The sequence below is a fragment of the Musca autumnalis genome, unplaced genomic scaffold, assembly GCF_047663935.1.
Source record: "Musca autumnalis isolate F117 unplaced genomic scaffold, ASM4766393v1 scaffold_2, whole genome shotgun sequence".
In the NCBI taxonomy this organism is placed as follows: domain Eukaryota; kingdom Metazoa; phylum Arthropoda; class Insecta; order Diptera; family Muscidae; genus Musca; species Musca autumnalis.
The window spans coordinates 255,437,211-255,455,677 of NW_027411755.1; the positions used below are offsets into that span (position 1 = coordinate 255,437,211).

General features: G+C 36.8%; 1 protein-coding gene across 7 annotated transcripts in view; it reads left to right on the forward strand.

Moving 5' to 3' along the window:
* Window positions 1-18,467, forward strand: part of Ndae1 (Na[+]-driven anion exchanger 1) — a 192,292-nt gene that overhangs the window by 27,570 nt on the left and 146,255 nt on the right. The window contains exon 2 of one of the 7 annotated variants that reach the window (XM_073971531.1): window positions 16,522-16,948. The exons of the other annotated variants lie outside the window; for them this stretch is intronic. Coding sequence (XP_073827632.1) covers window positions 16,662-16,948 — 287 coding nt within the window. The 5' untranslated portion in view covers window positions 16,522-16,661. The remainder of the gene's footprint in view (window positions 1-16,521; window positions 16,949-18,467) is intronic. 7 annotated transcript variants of the gene reach the window in all.

Here is an 18,467-nt window from a genome sequence, read left to right on the forward strand (position 1 = left end):
AAGAATACAAACACACAAATCACTCTCGCGTATTATTCCATCCTGACATTATAATTTTGGCGCCTTCTTCTTTGACACTGAGTGGCCAGCAAATTAATGAAATCATTCGTCTTGATATGAACATCCTTTTGTTGTATTTCCTTGGAAATGATACCACCAACAGACTTGTCTTGTTATTACGATAACGCTCAAAGCCATTCATTTGCTTCACAAGTTGAGAAAATTGATATGTTATTATTTTCCATGATGTTTTAATATTGAAAGGGATTACATTATAACTGTCAATATAAGATTTATTATTATAGCAAGCAAGAGAGGTAATTTGTTCTTAGTCCTTTAACAAAGAAATTAATTTTAAAAAATAAGGGCAAACCAATAAAATTTTTTACTGCTGTTAAAATTATTTAAAAAATCCACGTTTATTTGGATACTTTAGTGGTTGTTAAAGCACAAACAAAGAACAATAAGCGTGGATTTTTTAAATAATTTTAAGAGCCCCCTATGAGAACAGTAAACGTGGATTTTTTAAATATTTTTAAGAGCCCCCTATAAGAACAGTAAACGTGGATTTTTTAAATATTTTTCAGAGCCCCCTAAGAGAACATTAAACGCGGATTTTTTAAATATTTCTAAGAGCCCCCTAAGAGAACATTAAACGCGGATTTTTTAAATATTTTTAAGAGCCCCCCAAGAGAACATTAAACTCGGATTTTTTAAATATTTTTAAGAGCCCCCTAAGAGAACATTGAACGTGGATTGTTTTAAATATTTTTAAGAGCCCCCTAAGAGAACATTAAACGTGGATTGTTTTAAATATTTTTAAGAGCCCCCCAAGAGAACATTAAACGTGGATTTTTTAAATATTTTTAAGAGCCCCCTAAGAGAACATTAAACGTGGATTGTTTTAAACAATTTTAAGAGCCCCCCAAGAGAACATTAAACGTGGATTTTTTAAATATTTTTAAGAGCACCCCAAGAGAACATTAAACGTGGATTTTTTAAATATTTTTAAGAGCCCCCTAAGAGAACATTAAACGTGGATTGTTTTAAATATTTTTAAGAGCCCCCCAAGAGAACATTAAACGTGGATTTTTTAAATATTTTTAAGAGCCCCCTAAGAGAACATTAAACGTGGATTGTTTTAAATATTTTTAAGAGCCCCCCAAGATAACATTAAACGTGGATTTTTTAAATATTATTAAGAGCCCCCTAAGAGAACATTAAACGTGGATTGTTTTAAATATTTTTAAGAGTCCCCTAAGAGAACAATAAACGTGGATTTTTTAAATATTTTTAAGAGGCCTCTAAGAGAACAATAAACGTGCATTTTTTAAATATTTTTAAGAGGCCTCTAAGAGAACAATAAACGTGCATTTTTTAAATATTTTTAAGAGCCCCCCAAGAGAACATTAAACGCGGATTGTTTAAATATTTTTAAGAGCCCCCTAAGAGAACATTAAACGTGGATTGTTTTAAATATTTTTAACAGCCCCCCAAAGAGAACATTAAACATGGATTGTTTTAAATATTTTTAAGAGCCCCCTAAGAGAACAATAAACGTGGATTTTTTAAATATTATTAAGAGCCCCCTACGAGAACAATAAACGAGGATTTTTTAAATATTTTTAAGAGCTCCCTACGAGAACAATAAACGTGGATTTTTTAAATGTTTTTAAGAGCCTCCTAAGTGAACAATAAAAGTGGATTTTTTTAAATATTTTTAAGAGCCCCCTAAGAGAACAATAAACGTGAATTTTTTAAATATTTTTAAGAGCCCCCTAAGGGAACAATAAACTTGGATTTTTTAAATATTTTTAAGAGCCCCCTAGGAGAACAATAAACGTGGATTTTTTAAATATTTTTAAGAGCCCCCTAAGAAAACAATAAACGTGGTTTTTTTAAAATATTTTTAAGAGCCCCCTAAGAGAACAATAAACGTGGATTTTTTAAATATTTTTAAGAGCCCCTATGAGAACAGTAAACGTGGATTTTTTAAATATTTTTAAGAGCCCCCTATGAGAACAGTAAACGTGGATTTTTTAAATATTTTTAAGAGCCCCTTATGAGAACAGTAAACGTTGATTTTTTTAATATTTTTAAGAGCCCCCTATGAGAACAGTAAACATGGATTTTTTAAATATTTTTAAGAGCCCCCCAAGAGAACAATAAACGTGGATTTTTTAAATATTTTTAAGAGCCCCCTAAGAGAACAATAAACGTGGATTTTTTAAATATTTTTAAGAGCCCCCTAAGAGAACAATAAACGTGGATTTTTTAAATATTTTTAAGAGCCCCCTAAGAGAACAATAAACGTGGATTTTTTTAAATATTTTTAAGAGCCCCCTAAGAGAACAATAAACGTGGATTTTTTTAAATATTTTTAAGAGCCCCCTAAGAGAACAATAAACGTGGATTTTTTAAATATTTTTATCGAGTGGATTTTTAAATATTTTTAATAGCCCCTTAAGAGAATAGTAAACGTGGATTTTTTTAAATATTTTTAAGAGCCCGCTAAGAGAACAATAAACGTGAATTTTTTTTTAAATATTTGTAAGAGCCCCCTAAGAGAACAATAAAAGTGGATTTTTAAATATTTTTAAGAGCCCCTAAGAGAAGAAAAAATAAATAAAAATCCACGTTTTTTGCCCTTTTTGGTGGTTGTTAAAAATATTAAAAAAAAAAAACACGTTTATTGCCCTTTTTGGTGGTTGGTAAAAATATATTATTGCTATCGATATAAGATTTATTATTATAGAATACAAGATACGTACTTTGTCCTTTAATAAATAAATCGATTTTAAAAAAAGGATAAAGCAATAAACTATTTTTATTACTAATCAAATTATCATTTAAAAAAATCCTAAAAGGTTTAAGAGGGAGCACATTTAAAAAAATATATATAAATAAAGGAATTGTCAGCCTTCAAATAAATAACATTTTCCTGTAGTATTTGGGGAATTATCATTTAGAATAAGCGGATTAACTGTAAGAAAATTCAAATAAAACATTTTGTATTTTGTTCAGCACAAATCATATCCTTTGCAAAACATTCACCTTCTTTGTCGTCAAATTGGTCTACATATTTTGATGGAAAACTTTTATTGATTTTCGTTTAACTTTTTTTCTTACTTCCAATTCTAGCAAAATTAGATTTCCGTTAAGAAAATTCAATTTTAACACAAATTCCGGTATTGTTTTTTTTTTTTTGTCATTTATTCACCTTACCCAGAATGTGGTTGATGCCCTTACAACGCATGGTGTAATAACGGCCTGTAATAAAAAGAGAGCAACAAATTGAGTTTTATAAAAGAGAAATTAAACAAAGAGTAACACATTTTCACACCTGCAGGCGAAAGAGTATAATAAAATTTTCTTGTAAATAAACGGAAACCGGCAAAGAAAACCCCCGAGAAAGAAAAAGAGTAAATAAATTATTTTTCAAACATTTATTCTTAAATAATGATTGTTTACATTTCCATTAATTGTTGTTTTAACAAACACATACGTACCCACGCGAACACACACACTGATAACTACAAACATTATTTATGTATTGAAGAAAATCTTTTTTTATAAATAATGTATGAGCGTGTATTTGTGGCCTAGAGGCGGTCATGAATGACAGACATTGGTATTTTCCATCATCATTGACAACGAGCGGCCTAATGATTTTCCATTTGCTTTCAAAGTTTTCCTCCATATCTTGGTATGGCAACCAATATTTTTTTTCGAATTTCATTGCCATAGTCAATGTGTTGTGTCATACATTTAAAGCTCAGTGTTAAATTATGTCCAACCTTTCCCACCCTCCCTCCAATAAGTTCAATCGGAGAAGATGAACATGGGGCTACGCCCTATACGGACATTGTTGTTTGTTTCTTACTCTCTAAACGCTGGAAGATCGGAAAAGACAGAATTCCTTCGGAGAGTCTAAAGGACTCGACACATAAGAAGCATTGCATTCTTGCTTAAGTCACATCTGGTAAATGACTAAAGACCATGTTCGTTCTGAAATCTGTTTATTAGGTCGAAGGTCTTTAGTCTTTTATCAGATATGACTTCAGCAAGAATGTCATGCTTCTTATGTGTCGAGGACTTAAGGCCTGGGTACATAAGCTGCCTCGCCTGCTTGACTTGCTTGCTTCTGATAAAAGAATAAATAAGACCGAGCCAATTTTTGAACTAGGTTGCCCTTTTCCTTTTTATTATTTTATCAGAAGCAAGCATGGCAAGCAGGCGAGGCAGCTTATGTACCCAGGCCTTAAGAGTCTATCGACAAGACCTTCTAAGGGACTTTTATAGGCAGAAGACCATCTAAGGGTCTTCTATACAAAGAGGAAGAGGTGTATTCTATAGACAAAAGTCGTTTAAAAGGTCTTCTATAGGCAGAAGACCTCCAAGAGGCCTAGGTACATAAGAAGCCTCGCCTGCTTGCTTCAGATAAAAGAATAAAAAAGAAAATGGCAAAATAGTTCAAAAATTGGCTCGGTCTTCTTTATTCTGTTATCAGAAGCAAGCAAGTCAAGCAGGCGAGGCAGCTTATGTACTCACGCCTTAAAGGAGTTCTATAAACAAAATACCTTTAAAAGGTCTTCTGTAGACAAAAGACTTGGGAAGGACTTCAACATTTGAACAGAAAACTTGTAAAATGACTTCTATGGACAGAATATCATCTAAAAGTCTTCTATAGACAGAAGACTTCATAAAGATTTTCTATGGACAGAGGACCTTCTAGAGGTCTCCTTTTACATAAGACTTTATAAAGGTTTTCTATTGACAGAAGGCCTACTAAAGGTCTGCTAGAGGTTTTCTATACACCAGAAATCTACTATAGGTTTTCTGTAAGCAGAAAAGCTACTTAGGGTATTCTAAGGATAGAAGACGACCTGCTAAAGGTTTTCTATGGAAATAACACTTGTCATTGGTCTTCTATGGAAGAACACCTGCTAAACCTCTTTAATAAACAGAAGACCTATTAGAGATCTTCCGTAGACGAAGTACCTTTTCAAAGGTATTCTATATATAGAAGACCATCAAAACGTCTTCTATGGACAGGAAACCTTCTAAAGGGTCTTTTATAAATAAAACACCTTCTAAAGACAGACGATCTTTTAAGGGTATTTTACAGATCGAAGACATTCTACGGGTCTTCCATACAAAGAAGACCCTTTAAGGGTCTTCTATAGACAAGACTTTTTAAGGGTATGTTTCAGACGGAAGACACTCTAAGGGTAAAAGAAAACCTTCTAAGCATCTTCTACACATAGAAGTTCTAAGGCTCTTCTAAACACAGATGACCTTCTAAACGACTTCTACAGACCTACTAAAGGTCTCCTATAGAGAGAAGTCCTTCTAAAGTTCTTTTATATAGAAAATACCTTCTAAACTTCTTCTGTAGAGAGAAGACATTCTTAAGATTTTTTTATAGGCAAAGGACTTTTCTTCCACAAGTCTTCTATAGACAGAAGGCCTGGTAAAGATAGTATACAAAGATGACCTTAACAAGGTCTAAATAACTTCTAAAGGTTTCCTATGAACAGAAAACTATGTGTCTTCTATAGGCAGAAAATTATCTAAGGGTCCTCTATAGGCAGAGACAGAAGACCTTCTAGACATTCTAGACAGTAGATCTTCTAAAATTTTTCAAAAGACAGAAGACCTACGAAGGGTCATCTGTAAACAAAAGACCTTCTATAGCAGGGTCAGCAAAGCAAAAGTTCTGTTTGTGTGAGTCACATGTACGAGAGTTATTCTCCCTCTCTCTGCAACCACAGCCTGTTTATTTCTTGTAAACCATAAGTGAGTTTGTGTTTGTGCACACAGCAAGCGCCCGCGTGCGCAGTGGTGGCTGAGGCTATTCTATAGATCATTTTGATCACATAACCTTCTAAAGACCTTCTATAGTCGAAAGATCTGCTAAAGCTCTTCCACGATCTTCTAAAGATTTACTGGAGACAGAAGACATTCTAAAAATCTTCTATAAAAGGAAGTGCTTCAACTTGTCTTTTATAGACAGAAGACCTATAAAGGTCTTCTATGGATAGAGAGGCACACTAAGGTTGTTCGATTCTTATCCGTTTCATGAGACTTGTCTGTACAGTATACCTGCTACAGGTCTCCTGCATATGGAAGACCTTTTTATACCCTCAGCATTTGTGCTAACGAGGGTATATACACGTTCAGACGTGCAAAATGTGCCCACCGAAATAATGGTTTTAGACCCCAAGTATGTTTGGACGAAATCCGTTTCAGACAATTTGGAGTTGATTTAACCATGTCCGTCCGTCTGTATGTCTGGCTGGCTGGAGCGCACGATAACTCTCAAAGGGATCAACAGATTCGGTCCAAAATTGGTTTTCGTAATATTTTGTTCAAACATAATTTAAGTTCGAAGATGGCTTATATCGGGCACCTTACCCACAAAAGTTTGAAATTGTTCGGAAAATTTGTGCGCACGATAACTCTTGGAGGGAGTAACCGATTTCGGAAATGTTCAGTTTAGGACCTGCCCCCGGATCGCCTTGATTTTCGACGACACAAATTTCATCAAGGGCAAGTCCATACTTTCTGAGAAAATAGCCTGAAAGGTGCAATAAACCCCAATGACACCGTGTGTAGTAGTTGGAGCGCAGGATAACATACGAACGGATCTGCCGATTCGGTCCAAAATTTGGCCTTCGTAATATTTTGTCCAAACATAGTTTAAGTTCGAAGATAAGTCAAAGTCAAAAATGTTCGAAAAAATTGTGCTCATGATAACTCCATACTTTACACAACCTAATATATCTACCAAATATAGGTCAGGTTCGGGTACTTACCACACAAAATTTCGGATAAGTTTTTTTTAAGACCTGCTCTCGAATCACTTTAATTTCTGTTGAAGCGACATGCATTCGCTGTCTCAATTACGAAGGTAAAAGTTTCTTCAGGGGCAAGTCCATACTTCTTTAGAAACAGGCCGAAAGGTGTAAAAACCCCTATGGCAGCATATGTAGTCGCAGGAGGGCACGATAACTCTCGAACTGATCAACCGATTTAGTCCAAAATTTGGCCTTCGTCATATTTTGTCCAAATTTAGTTTCAATTCGAAAATGGGCAATACCGGTCCACAACTTCCTGTACTACCACCCAATATTTAAAAAAGGTCACTAAAATGGTATGCACTATATCTTTTGAACGGGCCAAGTTGGTCCAAACTTTGGATCTTATAATATTTTGCCAAAATATACTTTAACTTCTAAAATGGCTCATATCGGTCCTCTCTTTAGGGTACCCCCAAAATAGTTCAACATTTGTGTCTAAGTGCAGTTTAGGGTCTGTTCGAAGATCCTTGGGAAATGTATACCGATGCTTTTCGTTGTGGTCCTGTTTACAGCTATAATATTTTTTTCGTGGACAAGTTTATGCTTCCTGGCATACCGTTCCAAAAGTTAAACGATGACCCACTGAAATGATTAGTGGGCGCGACATCTATCAAAAAGATATGATTCTCAAAATAAGATCCCGGTCCATATTGGACTCTGTCGATCCTTACCTTTAAGTACCTCCACCGCTTAACTTTTGAACTTCAATCCTAATCCACATTTTTGTCGGCAAGTTCAAATGTCCAAAAAGGGCCACAAAATTCTAAAGAGACCCTAAATTCATTCGATCTGTCCGTAGGTGAAAGTTTCAATTCACATAGGTTGAGGGTATATCTCCGCCGATAAAGCCGACCAATATTTTTTAATTGTTTAACAAGTAAGAAGGTATCAGTCAGCTGTGCTGATGGAGATATACCCTCAGCCACCGAAAAAATCACAATAATAACGAATTAGCTTTAAAATACATGGAATCTGTAGGTACTATACGAGTAATGTAGAGAAATACCAAATCATCGACGTATACAAAGTTTTAGTAAGCAAACTTCTGATTCTCTATGAATCGAAATACATATTAAAAACACATTTTCATTTGAAAACGAAAAGTTCTATGACAGAGAAGCCATTCCACAGTCGATACGTCTGAAGAGCTGCTGATGTGTGGGTTAGAGTCGTTTCCTTTTTCACTTGCAAAAAATTTCCGATCATCAAGCTTAACTTTAAACGAGAAGATTAATAAAAAAACGTTAAATTAATTTTGGAAGAAATTTTTGAAAAATTTCTAGAGTTATCTTGCGCAATAAGCATTTTAGTATGTGCTGGCAGGGCTTTTGGGCCATTATTTCATTAGTAGGACTTACTTCATTGGGTGCCACCGTGGTGCAATGGTATGCACACCCGCCTTGCACGCTTAAGGTCGTGGGTTCGATTCCCCGGCCAGTCAACATCAAACACTTTTCAACGGTGGCAAAATACCCCTCAGTAATGTTGGCGACATTTTCTGAGTATTTCAGCCTTGTACAACTTCTCTACAAGTGGTGTCTTAGACACGCCGTTCGGACTCGGCGATAAACAGTAGGTCCCATATCATTGAGCTAATATGAATCGGGGTGCACTCTTTGATATGAGAGGAGTCTCCCCTGTCCCGCCTGGGATGTTTGTGGAACAATTATTATTATTATTAGGACTTACTTCAGAAAATATTGGACCGTTGTGAAAGGGGTCAAGAGGACAACCTACTGAAAAAAGAATCAAAACCATCCAAGATGGGCTTTAACTTCGCTTTTACCGAAATTTATGCAGAAGTTACCCGAAGGAGTGGACCGATGTGGCCCATATTTCAACCTGATACGATGTGCATAGTCTGCACCATTCAGAAACGCCCTGCGAGATTTATATTTCTTTCTTTCTTGAAGTTTTTAGGTCAATATCTCAGGAAGTATGGACTTGCACGGAAAAAAATTTTACCGTCGTAAAGGGAGTCGCAAGGGCAACCTGCTGAAAAAATTTCAAAACTATCCGAGAAGAGCTCTTAAACTTCGCTTTTGCCGAAATGTATGCAGAAGGTACCCGAAGGAGTTCACCGATGTAGACCCTATTCCAACCTCATACATGACTGGATGAAATAATACGATGTGCAAAGTCTGCATCAATCAGAAACTCCCTGCGAGATTTATCTTGCAGATTTGTCATTTTGGTTTGTGCCGTCAGTGTTTCTTGGAGTTTTTAGGCCAATATCTCAGGAAGTATGGACTTGCACGGAAAAAAATTGTACCGTCGTAAAGGGAGTCGCAAGGGCAACCTGCTGAACAAATTTCAAAACGATCCGAGAAGAGCTCTTAAACTTCACTTTATCCGAATTTTGTGTGGGAGGTACCCGAAGGAGTGGTCTGATATAGTCCATATTCCAACCTGATACATGAGTGGATGGATGTGCAAAGTTTGGATCAATCAGAAACTCCCTACGAGAAGTATCTTGCGGATTTGCCATTTTGGTTGGTGCCGTCAAGAACTTTTTCTTGGAGCTTTTAGGCCATTATCTCAGGAAGTATGGACTTGCACGGAAAAAATTGTAGCGTCGTAAAGAAGGTCGCAAGGACAACCTGCTGAAAAATTTTCAAAACAATCCGCGAGGTGCTCTTAAACTTCACTTTATCCGAATTTGGTGTGGGAGGTACCCGAAGGTGTGGACCGATATAGTCCACATTCGAACCCTATCTATGTCTGGAGGGAATAATACGATGTGCAAAGTTTGGACCAAATCGATTGTTCCCTTCGAGAGTTATCGTTCACACCATTTTACAGAAATATTTAGAACTTTTGTGGGGGAGGTACCCGAAGGAGTGAACCAATATGGCACATCTTCGAACTTAAACTAAGTTTGGACACAATATTAGGATCCCCAAAATTTGGTTCGCATCGGTTGATTCCTTCAAGAGTTATCGTGCGCACCAGCCAGACGGACGGACAGACAGACGAATGACATGGCTAAATCGACTCCAAATTGTCTGAAACGGATATCGCCCAAACATACTTGGGGTCTAAAACTGTTATTACGATGAGGCACATTTTTGGTCGTATGAAAGTGTATACCCTCTCCAGCCTAAAGGCTGAAGTATAAAAAGACTTCTTGAAAGGCACCCTAAGGATGTTAGATTCTTATACGTTTCAAGAGGCTTGTCTGTAATCTTTTTAAAATTTATCTCACACATAGAAATTTTTATCTCAAATTGTCCTTCCTAGTTCTCCGTTCACTCTCTCCACACATACATACTTCTTTGGAAAACCAAATACTTCACTAAACAAATCTCTTTTCTTTTTTAAACAGCTGGGTATGTCGTTAGTCGGTCATATGCCGACAGTGCTGCACTTCACCACTTATAGAATAGTGTGGTTACAGGGGCGCAAGATACTTTTCAAAATACTTAACTATAGAAAAGCGTGAGAGTAAGTAGTGGGAGATGGCAGGCAGACAACAAAGACAATTTTATCTCAATAAGTTATCTGACATTCTCCTCTTAAAGGTGAGAAGATGATGTGCATCATTTGCCTATTGTTGTAATCAATGGATGAATAGATGGCTGGGCAGATAGCCGAGCAACAGTTCATGAACTATACATGGGGAAACAATGGGAAATAGTTCCTGTGGCAACAACAAAAACTATACGTGTCGAGTGGCTTGGTAGTGTAACACACCGGGACGACTATGACCAGCTAGTTCATTGTTGTTTACCGCTGTTTGCCGAGGAGAGTGAAATGCACAAAGAGTTTTAGTTTCTCCCGCCATTCAACAAAGTCACATTCACGGCACTGCACTCATCATAGAATTGCAACTTCAGTACAACGCACGGCACGACCTAACAAAGAAAGGAACCGGAACATTTTATATTCGAATGAAAAAGCACGAAATCTTTTTTTATTGTGAGATAAATTGCACTTAATGAAAAGAACAAAATACGTGATTGGAAACATAATAGAAATTTTATATAAAAGTGCATAAAATTTTTATATTTTTTATATAAAAAATTTAATTTTTATAAAGTCCCTAATAAAGTAAATTTTCCACAATAAAGTAAATCTGATAAAGCACAAAGAATTGTAACAAAGAAATTTCCATTCCAGAGAGTGCTGTTTGTGAGTGCGTGTGTTTTTATTTTTGATGCATCAATAAAATACAGTGGCTCAGTGTAAAAAACTTACAACAAAATTAATAGCAATGTTGGGATTTTTATAAATCTTCTACGCCAATGGAGATATTTGAAAGAAAATATAAAAATTAGAAAAATTAAAAAGAATCTACACACAAAGAAAACATATGGTCACTGGAATTCTATATGGAGAGTTTTTATAGAAATACATACCCAGCAAACTAAAATTGAAGTAGTTCCAGATAAATTTCTACTTCCATCAAAAATAGAAAAAAAAAAAAAATGCGAAGTGGATTACTTCCTAGCCGTGCCATCCTGTTGTAAAGCTTATCGCCGGGCTTACTACCGCTTCAACTACTTCTTTGTCATAAAACATTTTGCTGGGTATTGTTGGCTGGACTATTTAAGATGATGTCAGATTAAAAATATATGGGGATTTCTGAGTGAAATCGGACACTTTTTGTAAAAGTGGTTTTTGATTTCCTTTACATAATGATGCTACTCATCAGCAAAACTTACTTAGTCGGCCATTTGTGCTATAAGCCGAATTAAGAAAATATTTCTATTCCTCTCTGTTTGTTTTTTGGAATACCGCGTCTTTCCATCTCTTCTTCATCCACTTGTGTACCACCATGTGGCCCGTATTTATACGCCTTTTTAGCGGGTTCATCATTGCTGATTCTTATGAGATGGCCTAGTCAACGTAATCTTTGTATCTCGATACGTTTTACTATACTGAGGCTGTTGTATAGCAGATACAGTACGTGGTTCAATCGACGTTGATATTCACGGTCAACACAGATTGCCCCGTAGATCTGTCGCAGATTTTCTCTCTAAAACAACACTGTTTTATCTGCTTGCGCACGTAACCAGGCTTCGGAACCATACTTTAACACGGGTAGTATCAGTGTTTAGTAACGCGTTGTTTTTGTTTGGCGAGTTGTGGCTTTGTTTTTAAACTGCTTACTTAAGCCAAAGTAGCTTCTGTTGGCCAATACAATTCTTCTTCTTATTTCACAACTTATGTTGTTTGTTGTATTTACGGCTGTGCCGAGTTATACGAAGTCTTTTACTACCTCAAAATTATAGGAACCAACTTTAACAGTTGGTCCGAGCTCAAGAGACACATTGCGCGTCGACCCCATCAACTTGATCTTCTTGCCGTTTACCGCCAGACCCACTTAGAAGATTCTCATTCGACCTTCATAAAAATATCGGTTACTTCTTTTATTGATCGTCCCATGATGTCTATACCCAGCTGAAATTCGGATCCGTTAGTCATTACGTAACCCATTACAAAGTAATGTAAACAAGCTTCTTTTCGCATTACAAGTAATCTGAAAAGTAATGGGTTACTTCTTAAAAAATTTACAAGGCAAACCTACTTACTTTACTCCTCACTAAGCAATGAGGACGGTGGTACAGTGTGTGTGTACGACTATATATCCTACGGTTGTGTGTTCAACGCTCGCCGTCGGCACGCGATTTTTTGTCATTTAAAAAAATAACAGTTCGTGGTGCACATGTGTACTGCACATTTAAGTTCTTAAGCAATCCTTAATATTAGTGTGCGTGGCACAGTGTGTAGTGTCTTTGGCTAGAAATCAGAGGGTTCGTGGGTTCAACTCGGGCAGACAGCGAAATAAAATAAAGTAAAATAAAAGTAAGAAGTGTGATGAAATTAAAAACAAATTTTCTACATCAACTGTTCTAAAAATAGAATTTTTTTCACCTTACTTTTCAACTTCTAGTGTTCACAGAATTACTAGTTATTCTAGTGGTCATAAAATAACTAGAAACTGAGTGCGACATGCCCTTGTAAAAATAATGGGGGAGAAATGGGGTTTGTGAGTAGTTGCCAAAAATCCCTTACAGAACCCGTGATTTTGGTAGGATTTTTTGCTGGGTATCATCAGCATACGTAAGTAACATGTGGCTATTGGTGTGGATTGTGCCACTTCTTTGACGTTTCTAGCAGGATGTTGAAAATATCAAACGAAAGGCTGTCTCCTTGTCTGAAACATCTTTTGGAACTGAATTGTTCGGAGAGGTTCTTTCCTATTTTAACTGAGGACCTAGTAGTAGTTGAAGTCATCTTACAAAGCCGAATGAGCATTGCGGGGATACCAAATTCAGACATTGCTTGGAATACCTTTGGGCGTAGGGGGCTGTCGATGGCTGCCTTATAACACTGTGCAACAAAATGGAGCTCAAAGTCTGGGGGGTGGAAAATTCCTTTTGGGGTTGAAAGCTCTTGGTGAGTATATACAGAGCCCAGAAGGACAGATCCGCCGTGAGTCAAACTTTAGAGATATGGCGTGATGAATATTTTGCTGGGTACTCTATAAGCCCTCAGATATTAGCGTTATATCTTTGTCCGCTGTTATTTTAGCTTATTTTTGAGATCACATTTCTTCAGCCAAATCAAATGAGGATTATTTTCGTAGAGCATTTTGACCTTCTATCTCGCTTCCTTCAATGTCCTTTTCGTCCTTTATTTTAAGAGCCGCTATAAAAGTACCACAAGATGACGTTTTTCAGCTTCGAAATGTTCTGCAAAAATGTCGGCCAGAAAATTTTAGGTACGACTCTCATTGACAACAAATCGATTTTGTCGCGTTTTCGTGGTCGTTTTGTGTATTTACCCTGTTTTTGTTCAGAAAAAGACTATATTTTGTTTTTTGTATATTCGTTACAGAACATACAAAAACATAAAACACAGTTTTTTTCTGAGCAAACAGGGGTAAATTTAAAAAATGACTATGAAAACGCCGTACCTAAAATTTTCTGAGCGACATTTTTGTAGAATATTTCGAAGCTGAAAAACGTCATCTTGTGGTACTTTTATAGTCGCTCTTAAAATAAAGGACGAAAAGGACATTGAAAGAAGCGAGATAGAAGGTCAAAATGCTCTACGAAAATAATCCTCATTTGATTTGGCGGAAGAAATGTGATCTCAAAAATAAGCTAAAACAACAGCGGACAAAGATATAACGCTAATATCTGAGGTCTTATAGGGTCTCCAGCAAAATATTCATTACGCCATATCTCAAAAGTTCGACTCACGGCGGATCTGCCCTTCTGGGTTCTGTATATACTCACTAAGAGCTTTCATCCCCAAAAGAAATTTTCCACCCCCCAAAATTTCGGTTCACAGTGTAATCGATAAAAATGTTGTAGGTGTCGATCTGCATCTCTTGGGTCTTCTCCAGGATTTGCCGCAGAGTAAATATCTGGTCAATGGTGGACTTGCCAGGTCTATGGCCGCATTGGTATGGTTCAATTATCTTCGGGTACGCGTTCTTCCTGCCAGATGGTGCCAACTAGGTGATGCATACACATTATCAGCGCGTCGCCTCCGGTTTTGAACAGCTCGACTCCTGCTGCCTTATTGTTCTTCAGCCTGTTTATTGCTGTCATTACTTCATCTTGGCCGGTCGATATACACTCAATACCATCTTCTGGGATTGGATCTGTGGTATCTTCGTTGACTTCGTTAGTATTGGATACCAGCAGTTTGGGAAAATGAATTTCCCATATCCCGAGCACACTATCAGTATCAGTTATCAAATTAACTTGCTGGTCTCTACAGGAGGATGTGCCTGTACCAAAGCTATCAGTTTGATGTGGGCTAGTTGAGTGGAATATGCTGTGGCTATCTGTTGTGATTGCAGCTTACCGATGTCTAACTTTCGTGTTGTATCTGTTCGCACTTTGTTTGCTACGTTTAATCTAATATGTACCTTTGCTGCAACAAGGTAGTGGTCCGAGTCTATGTTTGTACCTCGGAACGATCGTACCTCCAACACGCTTGATGCATGTCTTCCACCTATCACAACGTGATCAATTTGGTTTATTGTTCTTTGATTTTGCGACAGCCAGGTGCCCTTATGAATATCGAGATGCTTAAATCTGGTACTGCTAACTACTCTTGCAGCTGCAAAGTCTATCGGCCTCATACCATTATCAGATGTTTGACTGTGGAGACTGAATTTCCTGATATTCTCCTTTCCAATTTGGGCATTAAAATCGCCTAGCATAATTTTAATGTCATGGACAGGGCAACGGTCATAAGTTTCTTCTAAGCGCTCGTAAAATATATCTTTGGTCTGTTCGTCCTTGTCTTCAGTGGGAGCATGAGCGCAAATAATGCTGATGTTGAAGAATTTTGCTCTTAATCTAATTGCAGCGAGTCTTTCATTCACTGGGGTGAAGGTGGATCCCAGATGTTTTTAACACCGACCAACTACAAATCCGCAACCAAACTCATGCTTTGTGTCATGGCAGCTATAATACAGTGCGTCACCTTTAGGTGTTGTTGTGACGCCTTTCCCCAATCCATCGTATTTCCTGTATGGCAGTAATGTCCGCCTTGTACTTTTCAAGTACATCTGCCAGTGCGTAAACTGCACATTCTCTATGAAGAGTGCGAACATTCCAGGTACAGATTTGTAGATCATGGTCCTTAAAATGTTTGCGGGGGTCGTCAACTGTAGAGGCGTTTGTTTTTCTTTTCCTTTGTATTTTCATAGTAGCCTGTTTTTTCTAGGGGAGAGTTACTAACCCAACGTCCAAACCCAAGTTTTTAACGTTCTTATGGGTGAACGCGCGGCACATGTTAGCTCACTATCTTTAACAGGTGTTAAAGGTAGTCCACCAGGTGACACCACGGGGAAGTCAGTGTCCACTTGAGATGAAAGAGGGACCAAGATAGATCCTGATCTTTGCCATGTTAAAGCCAGTCAGGACCGTTCTTTGGTATCTTTCATCCCCTACGTCACCCATGTATTTAAAAATAGTCCTCAGGTGAAACCACGGAGAGGTCAGTGTCCACTTGAGATAAGAGAGGGACCAATATAAGTCCTGGGCCTTGTCATATTAAATCCAGTTAAGACCGTTGCTTGGTATCTTTCATCCTCCTACGTCACCCAAAATCGAACTAGTTCCGGATAAATTTGTACTTCCATCAAAAATAGTGAAAAGCATTTAACAAAAGTAGACTGCATTCCTATGCGTACCACCCTGTTGTAAATATTTTGACATCTTTTAGGAAAAATATGTAGTTTGCTATGTTTTAGCTTTCATTGTGTTCTTTGTTAGCACCGGTAATATGCAGTGCTATTCCCCCTTTACATTGATCCACTGTACCTACAACCCCAACAAAGCAGTTGCATGCAATGCAAAATGTTATTGAACCCACTTCCCTAAACAAACTCAATCCAACACACATTTCACAATAGACAACAAACTTCCTATACGATAAGACATGCCGTACATCCTTTCATAGAACAGGATACAGGAATTTTTAGTAAATTAACCCTCAAACAAAAACGAAAACAATAACAAAAAGAACAGCTGTGTTACAAAAATAATTGCACCCACGTTCTTCTAAAGAACAAAAAAACACCACCACCAACAACAACAAAATAAAAACAAAACAGATTTTTTTCAATCATTTAAACAGCAGCAACACCAACAACAACAAAAATTTAAACATAAACCTATTTCAACAGGCTGGAAATAACAAAAGGGAAGGTGAGAGAAGAGAGCAACATCAAAAAGAGGGAAGAGAACATTTAAAAAAGGGGAAAAAATTCAAAATCAAACCAATTTGGACACTTTCTGCTGTCCCACCGAATAAATTTCATTCACAATGAAAACACAACAAGATCCACATGGCAATACCGAAGATGACAATACCTCCGTAGCCGATGGTATCCACCTAACAACAACCCCACCACCGCCCTCAAATGCCATTGCATGCACCAATGTCTTAAAGAAAGACTCCGAAGATGACACTGATTTTATTGCTTCCAGTATAGGGAGTGTTGATAATGCCTCAACAGCTTCGGCAAGCTCAAATCGTCAGGATTCGATTAAATTTACAAAAGCAATAGTTGTTGGTATTGTCAAGAAATCGGATAAGGATACACGAAATCGGTATGTACCCAAAAACATTGTTTTAAAGGAGTAATTAGCTACTAACACCAATGTCCTTGATACTAATTTGCGGAAAAGGGGTTCCGGAGATAGGAGTAGTTTAGCTAATATAATGTTATATGTAATTATAAAGTAATAATGTTAAATGTTAGATAACATTTTACACCTAGCGAAAGGGGATGGATGCATATGGGCAGAAAAAAATCGCTCTACTAATATCCCCACTACAAGAGCTTTGTGGCGTATTATTATGTTATGGCAAAGCCTTTAAGCCATGAAATGAGACCCCCTTAAAAAGTTATAATCAATCTAGCAATAGTAGAGGGATTCTGCCAAAAGAAGAGCTTAAGACGGATGTTCTAATGAAAGCTAACAAAAGTTCTCCTTCTATTAATATTTTCTATTTAGAGCAGGCCAATATGAGGGTACTATCAACAAGAATCATATCATTAGAAGTCTTACGTGGTGATTTTCTTAGTCAAAAACAAATATCGAAGTAATTGTGAATGTACAATATATTAAGCAGGAATTCATCAATGGAATATCTACGGGATATCTTTTACCAATACCAAATCTTTATATAGAAATCTTTATATAGATTACTACCCTGCACACATTTTTGCAAAGTCGATTTGTACATCCCTACAAGTAGCGACATCAAAACAAAAGAGTATACATTTCCAAAATTTTTGTTATAAAATTACAAATTAAATGTAGGTTCACGAACTAGAAATTCTTAAAGGAGTGCTGTTGGAGTCCATGTCGAAATCTGAACAAGTGATGAGAAGATAATAGAAAAGCTTTTGTAAGATGAAACAAAATCAGTGGCTGAGAGTGGACGGTGCCGTCGGTGCAGCGGCGGTGATTAAATTTAAATTATGGGTGTAAACTTTATACTGATAAATTAGTTCTAGTTATTTCATGAATTAGTTTGAATTAATAAAGAGTTTGGTTTGTCATGAAAATCATATCGTCTGCTCCGTCGGAAAAGGTCGTAAGTCCACTTTTTTTTGGAAATCGCGTTTTTGTTACAGGATGATAGTACAAGTCATAACACGTCGTATGATACAAAGAAAATGGTAGTATGTCGCGTTTTTCTATATGTTTAGCCCTTGTCGGAAAAGGTCGTAAGTCCACAAAACGTACAAATTTGAGTACGAAAAAGTCGTAAGTCCACAGGAAAATGTATACTTTAGAAGAATACTACAGCTAATGTAGTTCAGATATAATGTTTAACGTCATCCATGGTTGGGGTACAATGTAAAGAACTAGCCTACACTTTTGGATGATAATCGGATGATATTTGGCGGAGCCTGTGGACCAAACTTTTAAACAAAAATGTGATAATTTCTGATACAAATTGGGTTGCTGTATGTGTTCAAATACCTCATATATTGAAAATTTTAAAAAAATATATCAACATTTTTACTGTTTTTACTGTCGTATATCTTACTTAACTTTATCAACTGGTCATTTGTGGTTTCTCTAGGGACATTCATAGGACATTAACATAACGAGA